Source organism: Rutidosis leptorrhynchoides, chromosome 11, assembly GCF_046630445.1.
Source record: "Rutidosis leptorrhynchoides isolate AG116_Rl617_1_P2 chromosome 11, CSIRO_AGI_Rlap_v1, whole genome shotgun sequence".
Taxonomy (NCBI): Eukaryota; Viridiplantae; Streptophyta; class Magnoliopsida; order Asterales; family Asteraceae; genus Rutidosis; species Rutidosis leptorrhynchoides.
This window is the reverse complement of record NC_092343.1, coordinates 12,942,104-12,957,081: the sequence shown is the minus strand read 5'-3', so window position 1 is coordinate 12,957,081 and position 14,978 is coordinate 12,942,104. Positions and strand designations below refer to the sequence as shown.

General features: G+C 31.0%; 2 protein-coding genes and 1 long non-coding RNA gene across 3 annotated transcripts; all 3 read left to right on the top strand.

Moving 5' to 3' along the window:
- The first annotated feature begins 1,405 nt into the window (after positions 1–1,405).
- Positions 1,406–2,611, top strand: LOC139874314 (F-box only protein 8-like). The gene has a single exon (XM_071861758.1). It carries the CDS (start codon positions 1,406–1,408, stop codon positions 2,609–2,611), a length of 1,206 nt encoding a protein of 401 aa, XP_071717859.1.
- Positions 2,612–6,280: 3,669 nt separating this feature from the next.
- On the top strand, positions 6,281–7,954 carry LOC139876328 (uncharacterized). The gene is made up of 3 exons (XR_011768043.1): positions 6,281–6,406; positions 7,221–7,277; positions 7,530–7,954. It is a non-coding gene; the product is annotated as an uncharacterized lncRNA (long non-coding RNA).
- Positions 7,955–12,270: 4,316 nt separating this feature from the next.
- Positions 12,271–14,764, top strand: LOC139874313 (probable polygalacturonase). Its single transcript, XM_071861756.1, has 3 exons — positions 12,271–13,007; positions 13,447–13,778; positions 14,275–14,764. The coding sequence occupies exons 1-3, from the start codon at positions 12,271–12,273 to the stop codon at positions 14,760–14,762; spliced, it is 1,557 nt and encodes a 518-aa protein (XP_071717857.1). The 3' UTR covers positions 14,763–14,764.
- Positions 14,765–14,978: the final 214 nt, after the last annotated feature.

Sequence of the window (14,978 nt, the reverse complement as noted above, 5' to 3'; positions counted from 1 at the left end):
ATGGGGACAACAGCCAATTTGTGCCTTACCGATTGATCCATTGACTAAGATTAATTCAAAAATTAAGCAAAAAGTAAACAACATGTTTTTCTTACCGAATAATCTTTCTAGGCTGTTAAGTCCAATTAAGCCAAAAGTAAACAAGCCCTAAGTTAAACTTGTCCGTCAAATTCAATTTAACCACCAAATTAAGCTTGAGGTTTTGGTCAAAATGCCCCCATTTCCGAAATTATTGGACAATATGCCCTCAAATTACGGTAATTTCATAAATGTCTCCTGACCATGCATCACGCACCACGCATGGTGCGTGTAAGTTGGTGTGTGATGCGTAGTCACCGAGCATCGTTGTTGGTTACACTATTATATCACCCAACATGCATCACGCGTTGGGAACCACGCACAGTGCGTGTTATTTCGTGTGTGGTGCGTGTTGGACAGGATAAGACAGCGATATTGATGATAAGATTTCCTGACATTTTTTCGATTATCAAGATCTTAAAAGGCAAAAATGTGGTCCCGAATCTTATTGTTTTCTTATTTGTTTGTAGACAATCAAGACGTTAAAAGCCAAACTCGGGTATTGAATGTATCATCAATATCCTTATCTTATCCTGTCAAACACGCACCACGCACGAACCAACGCCCACTGTGCGAGCAACGATGTTCGGTGACCACGCATCACGCAGCATCATGCGTGGTGCGTGACGCGTGGTCAGGGGTCATCTTTCAAATTACATTAATTTTAGGGCATATTATCAAACAATTTCAGAAATTGGGGCATTTTGACCAATTTTCTATTAAACTTATCCAAGAAGTTAAATCTTCATCAATATCTCAACACTTTCATCATTAAGAAAAATGAAAATTCATATAAGTTCTTTAAAATATTGTGTTCCGCAAAAAAATAAAAGGAGACTTTCTATTTTATTATTAGTTCTCGATTCTTAGGGAATTTTATAAAAAATATTCAAAGGAAGAAATTGTATTGAGAACATTACGACTCTATTTCCTAATAAAACGCAAGCAATTTGTAACCGACATACTTATACTCCACCTCGCGGCAGCTTGTTTATAATTAAACTCCAACTTGCTCAACATGTTGTACTTGATCACCAAGTTGAATTAACTTGGTCACCAAGTATCCTACAGCAATAATATAAAGATTACATTACATTATTTAGTAATTTGAATAATACCCAACACTTGATTCTTACGGAACTTATAAATTTATATAAAGGATGAAATTGTATTGCTAACAGTGCGTATTTGTTTCCTAAAGAATCGAGTAATTAACAACTCAATTATTTAAAGATTAGATTTTTCATATATTCATTTATGTAAACTTTTCTGTATAAATATTGATAGATCGGTTACGTACACGGTACTCTCCAAAATCATAAAAACGATGTCAAATTACATACCATCGGTTATACTAATCCAAATCTTTTATCAGCTTCCTGTTAAATCACTAATTCGATTTCGATTAGTCTCAAAAGAATGGAAGTCTTTGATTGATAGCTCTGAATTCAAATCCGACTACATTATCTGCCAGCTGGCGCAACGAAAACGTATTCTTTTAAGAGTGTATAGAGGTTACGTGGATGATGATCATGAAAGAGAAGAATATTGTTGGATAGTTGATGATGATGAAACTTTCCCTCAGCACAAGATTTCTTTCAAGTATCCCTGGTCCGTTAATAGACTTAAAAATATGAAGCAAGATTCAAAGTTAGTTGGTTGTTCTCATGGCTTACTTTGTTTTACCGGTGAAGATGATGATTGTTTTAATTGCTACATTATTTGGAATCCTTCAATAAAAAAATCAGTAACGATTGATTCGCCTAATTATCGGTGGGCTATTGCTGTTACCTCTGGTTTTGGGGTTTGTCCTAACTCTCTCGACCCCAAGATTGTCAAAATAAATACGTTTGATGTTCCATATGATTATGATTATGATTATGATAATGATTTTCTATGCACACATAGAGCTTGGCGAGTTGAAGTATTTACGTTAAGTGCGGGGGTGTGGAGAAGTCCGTTAACGAAACTTCCTAATAAATGGTATAATATCAATTTGGAGAGTCAAACGCCAGTTGTTTTAAATGGGTTTATTTATTGGTCTGCTTATGTAGGCAGAATGTTTATTGACTGTAATACTATCATATCGTTCAATCTGGAGAGTGAAGAATTCACAAAACTGAAACTTCCATCTGAGTTAGCTCGACTTAATGGTGATCGTGAACTCGACCTATTTAAGTTAAGAGAGTCTCTTGGTGTGGTTCAAAGTGAATTCGAGGGTTCAAAAGAAGTTCACAAGGTGTGGTTGATGGATTATAATTCAAAATCGTTTAACAAGCTCTTCAATCTTACCTTACCGGAGATGTGGGATGTAATTGGATTCAGGGATAATGAGCAACTTATAATCAAAATGATAGATGAGCGTTTCAAATATTCAGAAAAGCGTGTAGTGTCTGGTCTTGTAGCTCATGAACCGAATTCGAAACACTTCAACTATCTTGGGCTAAATGTTGGTTGTTCCTCTTTTACCTCATCCTACATAGAATCACTACTTCTGCTTGATCAGTATGGCACAATGAATGACGACGGTTAAGGTCATGCTCACATTGCAAGTTTTGGATATCACAAGAGTTGAAATCTACTCTGTTGAGTTTTGAAGCCTGAAGCAATGGATGTCTGAATTGAGTCCAACTTATATTCTTACAATTCAGTGTTTTGGGGTGAGACAGAGCATATGCGGCACAACATATGTGGCAAAGTATGTGTTGTTTTGGCTTTGCATAATTTATTATTATCTACTTATATTCGTACACTTTAGTTTTTCGGGTGAGACAGAGCATATGCGCCACAGTATGTTTTGTTTTGGCTTTGCATAATTTATTATCCTACCCTCTTAATCGTTTTTTTTTTTTTTTTTTTTTTTTTTTTTTTTTTTTTTTTTGTGACATAAATATGGACACACAAAAGAAATAGAATGAACTACCTTGTTTTGGTAGATTTAAGTTGGTTTAGATTAACAGGTTATCTCCCAAATTAATACATACCCCTATCTTTAATTGTATTAATAGTTTACGGTTACCATTGAGTCTCTTCACTCTTGTTTTGGCTAACTTGTTTGGTATGTGTTGTTTTGAATTTGCATAATCTATTAGTATGTGTCCTCTTATTAATAGTTATTTTTTGTGACATATATATGTGTATGTGTACACATATGCGTGTGTACGTATACATATGTGTGTGCACATATAGGTATGTGTATATGTGTGTACGTATACATATGTGTATGTGTGTGTACTTATACGTATGTGTATGTATACGTGTATGTGTATGTGTGTGTACGTATACGCATGTGTATGTGTGTGTACGTATACGTATGTGTATGTGTGTGTACGTATACGTATGTACACCATAATATATATCACATACATATTTCATATATATACACCACATACAATCTATAATATATAAGGCTAATATATTAACCAACTGAAGCCTAATATAACGTATTTCCAATTCCTATAGTTGCAATTATAAACCATGCCAAATTGCCAACATCAGTGTACACAGAAATATAGTGTAATACAGAAAAGCAAATACTTGCAATTCAAAAATCATATTTTCAGAAACAAATGATCTGATATGTCAATTGCAATAGGGACTACTCCCTACAGAGTTGTTATCTCTGCCACGTTAGTCCAAAACTCAAGACTAAAGTTTAAGTTATCAAATACAGTTTGCACATAATCTTGTTTTAAACGCCATGAAAAAAGGATAAAACAATTAGACGCTGTTAGGTACTTACCTATCAACATAAACTAAGTAAACCACCAAAGACGCTACAATAGGCATGTACCCAACCTATACTAAGTAAACCCACTAATAAGTAAACGGGTCAAATTAACTACATATTAGGTACTTACCTATCAACATTTATATGGCTAGAAAGAGTTACATCAACAATTGGACGATACCTTGAAACTATAGGAGAAGACTCGCCTACACTGTAAAACACGTGGATAACAAAATGTATTCGGAGAAGCTTAATATATTAGAAAAGACTATAATTTGCAACATATAGCATTACAGTTTAATTTAGTTCTGTTTATACTACCATGTATAAATTGTCAATTAAGAGAAGATGAAAAATAGCATTGTATCTTCTTCCAATATCATATTGAACTATATGTAAGTTCGGTTTATATTAACATGTATGTATATTATGTCAATGAGCAGAAGATGTAAAAGGGCATTATATCAATAGATAATAACAAATCGAACATCAATTTCAAATATGTAAATGCGGTAATCACACCTTTTGTGTCAATGTCTCAATAAGCAGATGATGTATGACACCTTTTGATCCTTCATCTTTTATTAAGCATCACCCTATGGCAATAACACATGTAGATCATTTTCCCTAAATTATTAAGCTGGTGAAAATAACGAAAATTAATTTATATATCAAAATCAGGCTTATTTTACTTTCAAGCTCCATGTTGATGCCCAAACCAGTATACATAATATCATATCCAACATAGATTTTGATACAGTTAAGAGAAAGTATACCTCATAAGTGATTTGATGGTGTTTAGTTTCAGGCTTTATGATCTCTTCAGTAAAACCAATCGTGGCTAAACACACCATACTACAACAGAACCAACTCGAATGCTATATGTAGCTAATACAATTCCATTCTCTTATTATGTGAAAACTGAAAACTGATATCAAAATAAAGCTCAGACAAATCCAGTTACAGTTAGTAAACATGAAAAAAGTTGTTTAGTTTATAAATGTGATGCAAATGTATGTCTTAAAAGATTGAATATTGCCCTGAAGAGTGACATTTGATGCAACAATCCCAGGGGACCGAGTATCACATGAATCAAAACCTGTATAAATAAGTTATTTAGTTCATAAGTAATGAAGTTCAAATTGATGGATAACTGTCTTAAAAGTTATATACAAATATATATTAAGAAACACTTGCAGAGACTTGTAAGCAATTATCTGTGTAAGGTACCATACAAAAGACACTAAAATAAATAGATTGAAATTACAAAAAATAATAAAAATAATTGGATATTGAATTATGTAATTAAATGAAAATTGAATAGCTACTGTAAACCTAATCAACTTACACAAAACGGAGTTGGTACTAAATCGAATTACAAGCTTCTGCTTTTGAATACGAGCTTCTGTTTAGTAATTGAGCGAAACCGTAAGGGATATACCAGATCTGAGTTGCGAGTGTTCAATCGTTAATCGCATTTATATAAGTCTGAATAAAGGAGCTGGTACTAAATCCTATAAGCATTTATTCATTGATACAATAACAGGGACGATTGATAACATCGATAGAACGGAATACGGGGAAAACGAACTAATCGAGTGGATTGTTGGATCGATAACATCGTTCATAAACGAACAGGTTGGATTTAATATCGACAGCAAATCGAGCAAATTGTTTGAATCGATAACATCATTCGTAATCAATATAGGTTTCATTCATGAATCAAGAGAACACAAAAATGTAAGGAACTTAATAATTCATGTGATTGGTCCATGTGAGTTGCATCTCATTTTGTAAAAATTATTTAGTAATGTTTTTGTAAGTATAGAATTTTCTTTTCAAGAAATCTATAGCTATAATACTGATATCATTATTAGGCTAATTCATTTGTTTAAAAATTTTTAAAAAACAAATGAAAAAAATCTAGACATGATGGGTAATGTCATTAATTTAAATAATTTTAAATTAAAATTAAATCTTATTAATTAATTATATTATTATTAAATCTTATTAATAATTATTTTAATTAATAAAATTAAATTATTTTGAATTATTTTAATTAATTATTTTGAATTGAGTACGAGAAGGTATAAAAGCTAGGCAAAAACTAATTCTAAATTTATATTTTAATTTACACTTTTAAATAAAATGACAATCAATATTATATCTTATAATTGAATGTGGATTGTTTAATGTCGGACTCTGTGGTTTCACGGGTCATTAAATTAAATGACTTTAGCATTTACGTTCACTTAATCTATAGATTTTATTAAATTCCTAAAATGATGACATCATAAATAAGCTTTTTCCTTTATTGAAAAAAATTAAAAAGAAAAAAATCTAAGACATCTCGCTGATGTCATTATAAACACATTAATTATCAAATAAATACTTTACACGGCTATTCTTTTCTTTTCAAATTAGGGTTCACTAATTCTTCATTTGCTTTTTCTTTCATCTCCATCGTCATTCCCCTTTCCTCAAAACCCTAAAAAAACACTCAACATCGTCTCACATTTATTTCTCATTTGTTTTCATCTCTTTCTCTTCACAATCATGATTCTCAAATTCTTCCACTGGTTGATATTCTTTTTCCTGGTAATTATTCTTCACCTCAATAATCATCTACTTTTATTTATTTATTTTTCTTCTTTCATGTATAAATATTTATTATAAGTGTTCATATGATTCTAATGATTTCTTACAATATAACAATTTAATTTCTTCCTTATATGCATCCATCGATTATACTCTGTTACATGATCTGTCTTTATAATGCTTATATCCTTTTCTATTATTTATCGATAGACCCAATTTCTCCATCGATCCTTTTTCTAATGTTTATGGATAAACCCAAAAACCTTCGGTTTTAGCCTCTGTTTTATTTTACGAATTTTTTAGGCTAATTAAAAAAAATTGTAGCTACTTTGTTATTTTGGATATGAACAACTTCGGTATGTTCATTCTGAATATCTTTTGGGACTTTTGTTGGATGTTTTTGATGAATTAAATTGAATTGGCTAGATATAAATATTAATTGGATGAGAAAAATTGTTTTATGTATTTATGTATATATTTGAAACTACTGGTAGATAGATAGATAGCTGAACCAATGATTTAAATGAATTGTGGCTATTCTATTGCATTAATTTTGTATTTGTGTTTAATATTGATAGATTTAGGATGGTATGGTTTATGTTAATATTGTATTTTGTGTAGTATATATTTAGTTAGATGTGGCAATATGGACCAACTTAAAATTGTGAACTCTGGACTATTCTGGTCAGTTTGTTTATTAATTTCCAGCTTTCTTGTGAAGTTTGCAACAACTATACTAAAAACATGTTGATTCGAGTATGTGATGAATATTTGCAACTATTTATGTAAATTCATTGTGTTTGTGATGTGTCAGAGATGATGAAAAAGATGATGACGATTATGATCGGAACCAAGTTAAGAGAAGTTTAAGGTACCTTTCACATATCTCTCTAATATTAATGTTCTTGCACCTTATTTATTGTTGTTTTTTTTAATGAGTTTAGCTGCACTATAATCTTGAGTCTGAATATGTTAAACTTACAAGGACTTCATATTTTGAGCTTTGATATTTGTGATGTGTTGATCAAGCATTAATATTAAGATCTGGGTTTCAACCTGCATTATTCTGATTGGGCCGGTTTGTGTTGTTGATCTGTATTTCTACTTTGTTGTAGCCTTGTAGGTGATAACAAAGTCAAGAAATGTACAACTTCAGATCTGGGTTTCAACCTGCATTATCCCGATCGCAAACACAAAGTCAAGAAAGCTCTTCAAATAATTGAAGGTGATATTCTGGTTTCTTTCTTTGAAATTTATGTTTACAGTAATAAGTTAGCAAGTTATGAAAAGTAGTATTAAAAGGTGTAACTTTGACTTTGATATAGTAATTATGTAGTTTATATATAAATTTCTTACATGGATATACTTGATTTAGTTTCAAGTATGGGCTATGACAAAGTAGTATTGTATATGTGCATATGAAGGATTTAGGAAACCAAGTATCAAAATGTTTATGAAAGGAAGTGGCGGTGTAATGGTCCTACTCAATGAGATAAATAAAGGTGAAGAGCTTTAATTGGGTTTCTAAGAGAATGAAAAAAACGAAGTATTAGATGAAAGGACCCGTCCTAATCCATCCGAACAAAGTCCATATCGATTACAAACGATTCACAATAGTTGGTTACATCGCGAGGTACTTGACCTCTATATGATACATTTTACAAACATTGCATTCGTTTTTGAAAAGACAATCTTTCATTACATCGAAATTTGACAACATGCATACCATTTCGTAATATATCTTACTATAATTGAATTAATAATAATCTTGATGAACTCAACGACTCGAATGCAACGTTTTTTGAAATATGTCATGAATGACTCCAAGTAATATCTCTAAGATGAGCAAATGCACAGCGGAAGATTTCTTTCGTACCTGAGAATAAACATGCTTTAAAGTGTCAATCAAAAGGTTGGTGAGTTCATTAGTTTAACATAAATAATCATTTCATAATCTTAATAGACCACAAGATTTCATATTTCCATTTCTCATAACATACGTCCCATGCATAGAGACAAAAATATCATTCATATGGGTTGAACACCTGGTAACCGACATTCACAATATGCATATAAGAATATCCCCATCATTCCGGGATCCTCCTTCGGACATGATATAAATTTCGAAGTACTAAAGCATCCGGTACTTTGGATGGGGCTTGTTGGGCCCGATAGATCTATCTTTAGGATTCGCGTCAATTAGGGTGTCTGTTCCCTAATTCTTAGATTACCAGACTTAATAAAAAGGGGCATATTCGATTTCGATCATTCAACCATATAATGTAGTTTTGATTACTTGTGTCTATTTCGTAAAAACATTTATAAAAAATTGTGCATGTATTCTCAGCCCAAAAATATAAAGGGTAAAAAGGCAAATGAAACTCACGCATATAAATATTGTAAAGCAGTTAATAAAATATTGCATGTATTCTCAGCCCAAAAATGTAAGGAGTAAAAGGGAACAAATGAAACTCACTTAATGTATTTTGTAGTAAAAATACATATGATTATATTGAACAATGCAGGGTTGTCCTCGGATTCACGAACCTATATCAGTTGTATAATTATTAATATACATATTTGTAATCGAATAAGTTTATATATATATATATATATATATATATATATATATATATATATATATATATATATATATATATATATATATAATTATATCAAATTTATATTAATATATATATATATATATATATATATATATATATATATATATATATATATATATATATATACGCCTCATATATTCATTTTGTATATAAAATTAGTAATGTTGTTATGTTATATGTATTAAATATATTTTTATATATATGTATATATCATTTGTTTGTTAAAAATAGTAATTTTAGTAATACGACGATTACATTAATATTGATAAAAATGATAATAATCACAATACTTAATATTACTAAATAAGGTATTATTGTTAATAATTATGTTAATGATATTAATAACGATATTTATAATAGTAACTGTAAAATGTTAATTTTTCGATTAATGATACTTATAATAATGATTTTAGTAATTACCTATTAGTAATACTCATTATAATATAAATAGTCATTCTTATAATGATAATAATAATAATAATAATAATTATGATACTTATAATGATAATTGTGTTACTAATATATATATATATTGCTCTTTATTACTAATATTATAATTATTATTAGTAACACAATTATCATTATAAGTATCATAATTATTATTATTATTATTATCATTATAAGAATGACTATTTATATTATAATGAGTATTACTAATAGGTAATTACTAAAATCATTATTATAAGTATCATTAATCGAAAAATTAACATTTTACAGTTACTATTATAAATATCGTTATTAATATCATTAACATAATTATTAACAATAATACCTTATTTAGTAATATTAAGTATTGTGATTATTATCATTTTTATCAATATTAATGTAATCGTCGTATTACTAAAATTACTATTTTTAACAAACAAATGATATATACATATATATAAAAATATATTTAATACATATAACATAACAACATTACTAATTTTATATACAAAATGAATATATGAGGCGTATATATATATATATATATATATATATATATATATATATATATATATATATATATATATATATATATATATTAATATAAATTTGATATAATTATATATATATATATATATATATATATATATATATATATATATATATATATATATAAACTTATTCGATTACAAATATGTATATTAATAATTATACAACTGATATAGGTTCGTGAATCCGAGGACAACCCTGCATTGTTCAATATAATCATATGTATTTTTACTACAAAATACATTAAGTGAGTTTCATTTGTTCCCTTTTACTCCTTACATTTTTGGGCTGAGAATACATGCAATATTTTATTAACTGCTTTACAATATTTATATGTGTGAGTTTCATTTGCCTTTTTACCCTTTATATTTTTGGGCTGAGAATACATGCACAATTTTTTATAAATGTTTTTACGAAATAGACACAAGTAATCAAAACTACATTATATGGTTGAATGATCGAAATCGAATATGCCCCTTTTTATTAAGTCTGGTAATCTAAGAATTAGGGAACAGACACCCTAATTGACGCGAATCCTAAAGATAGATCTATCGGGCCCAACAAGCCCCATCCAAAGTACCGGATGCTTTAGTACTTCGAAATTTATATCATGTCCGAAGGAGGATCCCGGAATGATGGGGATATTCTTATATGCATATTGTGAATGTCGGTTACCATGTGTTCAACCCATATGAATGATATTTTTGTCTCTATGCATGGGACGTATGTTATGAGAAATGGAAATATGAAATCTTGTGGTCTATTAAGATTATGAAATGATTATTTATGTTAAACTAATGAACTCACAAACCTTTTGGCTGACACTTTAAAGCATGTTTATTCTCAGGTACGAAAGAAATCTTCCGCTGTACATTTGCTCATCTTAGAGATATTACTTGGAGTCATTCATGACATATTTCAAAAAACTTTGCATTCGAGTCGTTGAGTTCATCAAGATTATTATTAATTCAATTATAGTAAGATATATTACGAAATGGTATGCATGTTGTCAAATTTCGATGTAATGAAAGATTGTCTTTTCAAAAACGAATGCAATGTTTGTAAAATGTATCATATAGAGGTCAAGTACCTCGCGATGTAACCAACTATTGTGAATCGTTTGTAATCGATATGGACTTTGTCCGGATGAATTAGGACGGGTCCTTTCATAAAACATATCATTAAACTGTTTCGTTTAAACAAACACGTGATTTCACGGGTCATTTCACTAGTACCTAAAACATATCGTTAAACTGTTTCATTTAAACAAACCCGTGATTCCACGGGTCATTTCACTAGTGTTTTAGTATTATTTGAGAAATTTTTTTTGATTTAGTAGGTTTTCAGAAAAAAAGAAGATTCTAGTGATTGACACGTGACTTTTGGATCGTATTTAGGTGATACGGATGATGTGTTAGGTTGCTCTTTATCTTAACAACCATTAACAAAACTTTTCTATCTACATCAGTGTCACATTAATAAAAAAAAAACTCAATATTTTTAGACTATTTGTATTTATAATGGTTGCAAGTGACAGTGTCACTTGCCTAGATAGAGTAAAAGAAATGCTAAAAAAGAGACTCTATGCGTCACATCACATGTACTATCGCAAATACGAAACATCTTCTCGTGAAGACATAATTCTAACTGCAGAGTCGATCCTATATTTTTTAACGCTCTCGGTGTTTGAGAGAAAATACTCTCTCGTAAACAAATAACATCGTGTTTTAGGGATTTGAATATATTCACATTAGGCGGTTCATTACCACACCAATTTTTATTACTCTCTTCGTCTCAAAATAAGTGAATACCTTACTATTTATGTCTGTTCCAAAATAATTGCCACTTGCAAAAAATAATTTATAAATATCATTAAACTCTATAATTTACCCTAATTTATTATTATCTTTCAATTATATCAAAAATAAATTCAGTCAAATTTACCTTTAATATAAGAATAAAATTGACAATTACCATACATATCTTAAATTCAACTATAATTTCTATAAAACACTTAATTTGAGACGGAAGGAGTACTAAATCAAAATTACAATGCGATATATTTTGCTTTTAAAAATACACTAATAGTATATTAGTAATGCTCATTAACTAAACATACAAGTTAACCATAAGCACAAGGCTTCAATGACCTAGTATCGAAAATTCCATTTTATCATTCTTATTTGTTTTCGTCAAAATAATTTTTCCAATTTGTATACGAAAATATAACAATACAAAAAGTGATTGGTTGATTGATATGATATAATGCAATATACGAATACGATTACGATATACGATACACGATTCAACGATTTAAATCCGCATCCAATCGCCGGATATCGTATAACCGGAACAATGACATTTCCTATTTTTATTCGCTCTCAGTTATCAATTATTTCATTTCTAAATGTTCCATTTTTAATTCTAATTTTATCTCTCTGTACTACACTAATCCAATCCGAATCATACACGTCATCACCAGCTTCATCTATCCTTTTACCTCACTCTCTCAGATCTCCGGCGCCTGTAACTATCTTTGTAACTGACTACGGAGCTGTCGGAGACGGCGTTCACTACGACACCGATTCAATCCAGTCGGCGATTGACGAATGCTCTAAAGCTGGCGGCGGTCGTGTGGTTTTTCCTCCGGGGAAGTACTTGACGGCGACGGTGTTTTTGAAGTCCGGTGTGGTGTTGGAGGTGCAGAAGAACGCGACGGTGTTAGGAGGAACGAGGTTGGAGGATTATCCGGCGGAACAGAGCCGGTGGTATGTGGTACTGGCGGAGGATGCGGTGGACGTCGGGATTACCGGCGGCGGTGAGATTAACGGTCAAGGATTGGAGTTTGTTGTTAGGTTTGATGAACGGAAGAATGTGATGGTTAGCTGGAATCAGACTGGTGCGTGTTCCGGTGATGAATGTAGGCCGCGATTGATCGGTTTTATTCGGAGCCGAAATGTTAGGGTTTGGGACGTACAGTTGACTGAGCCTGCTTATTGGTGGTTCGATCTCTATCCAACTCGATCTAAATTGCATTTCAAAATAGATTATCTGATAATAAAAAAAAACTAATTATATATTATTATAGTTTTGGTACAATTATTGTGTTTCTAGTTAGATTAATTTATTACTTAAATTCAATTCAACTTAAAATAGAGTTATTAATCAATACTGTAAACTGATGTAGGATTGAACATGCTAGTAGATCTTGAACGCACATTTGACTAGTCAAAGTTATAGCTATCAACGAAACAAGTTTGTATTGAGCAATTCGGTTAAGCTTAATGTAGTTGAGTGTTTGGTGAGCTAGATCTTGTACTCGAGCTCTCGTTTGCAACCTTGGTCAAAATTATTGTGTGATTGGAAATTTTCGTTCTTTTATTTTGTACAGTTTGGTTTAGCTTTAATTGAATGACTTATGATGTTATTGTGTGATTGCAGTTTGCATTTGGTACAATGTGATGATACATACATTCATGATTTGTCAATCTATGGAGATTTCAATACTCCAAACAATGATGGAATTGATATAGATGATTCAAATAATACCGTGATCACAAGATGTAACATCAACACTGGCGATGATGCTATTTGTCCAAAGACGTATGATGGCCCTCTTTACAATCTCACAGCTACAGATTGTTGGATTCGTACTAAATCATCTGCTATAAAATTTGGTAGTGCCAGTTGGTTTGAATTCAGAGGTCTCTTTTTTGATAATATCACGATAGTTGACTCTCATAGAGGACTTGGACTGCAAATACGCGATGGAGGTATGCTTTTACTTTCAAAGTTCATACTTGACATATCTTTCTACATGTAACAACTAACAAATATTATGAAATATTGATATGTAGTCATAAGTCCTCCAACTAGGTCGACTAGTTCATGTCTAGTCGGGAGTTTGAAGTTGTATAACTAGTCCCGACTAATCTTTGACGACTGATTTATTCGGTCAAAGTTGTCAAAAGTCCAATTTAGTCGATTACCGCCGGATTCATTAGGTTCAAAGTCGGATTTATTCCATAAAAGTCGGTCAAACATAGTCAAAGTCAATTTTAGTTACTTTAGGATTTAAGTATTTAGTTTTTAATTTTTTGAACCATGATAAATAAATGATCCAAACAAATATATTATTGGGCTATATATTTTAGGCATATTAGATATTGGGCCCTGTGTAAGTGCACATCTTGCAAGACCCAATATCCGGGCCCTGATAACTTTAATTGCTTCATAAGTCATAACCCTGTATGTGTGCCTATTTGGCAGGAAATGTAAGTGACGTAACGTTTTCAAACATAAACATAACTACAAGATACTACGATCCATCATGGTGGGGTCGGGCGGAGCCAATCTACGTGACAACATGCCCAAGAGATAACACTTCAAAAACGGGCTCAATCTCCAATCTTACTTTCGTTAACATCACCGCAACATCAGAAAATGGGATCTTTTTGTCAGGGGCCAAAAGTGGCGGACTTAGTAACTTAAAATTCTTGAATGTTGACCTTAATTACAAACGATGGACTAGTTATGATGATGGGTTAGTCGATTACAGGCCAGGTTGTCAAGGTTTAGTTAACCGTAGTTCGGCTGGGATCATGATGGAACACATCAATGGTTTGGAGGTAGAAAATGTAAATATCAGATGGTTAGGAAACCGTGTGAGGAAATGGAATAATCCTTTAGATTTTAGTCCCTCAAATGTCGATAACATTTCTTTATTGAGTTTCCACTCAAACTCATACCGAAAATAAGCACGAGAATAAAATTATTTCTTTGTTTAAAAAGTGTGTTCTTTGTGAGGTTCGATATTATATGCGAGTTTCGATGCAGGAACCAAATAATCTTGGATTTATCACAACTCATAGAGACCTCAAGAAATTAACTCTTTGACAGCCTTCAATGCTAACGTATGAATGGAGACTCAGAGTAGGTTTTAGATTAAGATGATATATAAAATGAACGTAGTA

Excerpts from the sequence above, each read along its gene's own strand:
- LOC139874314 (XM_071861758.1), top strand. The coding sequence starts at position 1,406 with ATGTCAAATTACATACCATCGGTTATACTAATCCAAATCTTTTATCAG.
- LOC139874313 (XM_071861756.1), top strand. The coding sequence starts at position 12,271 with ATGCAATATACGAATACGATTACGATATACGATACACGATTCAACGAT. Across the intron at positions 13,008-13,446 it reads ACTGAGCCTGCTTATTGGTG|TTTGCATTTGGTACAATGTG; the intron begins GTTCGATCTCTA and ends GTGTGATTGCAG. Across the intron at positions 13,779-14,274 it reads ACTGCAAATACGCGATGGAG|GAAATGTAAGTGACGTAACG; the intron begins GTATGCTTTTAC and ends CCTATTTGGCAG.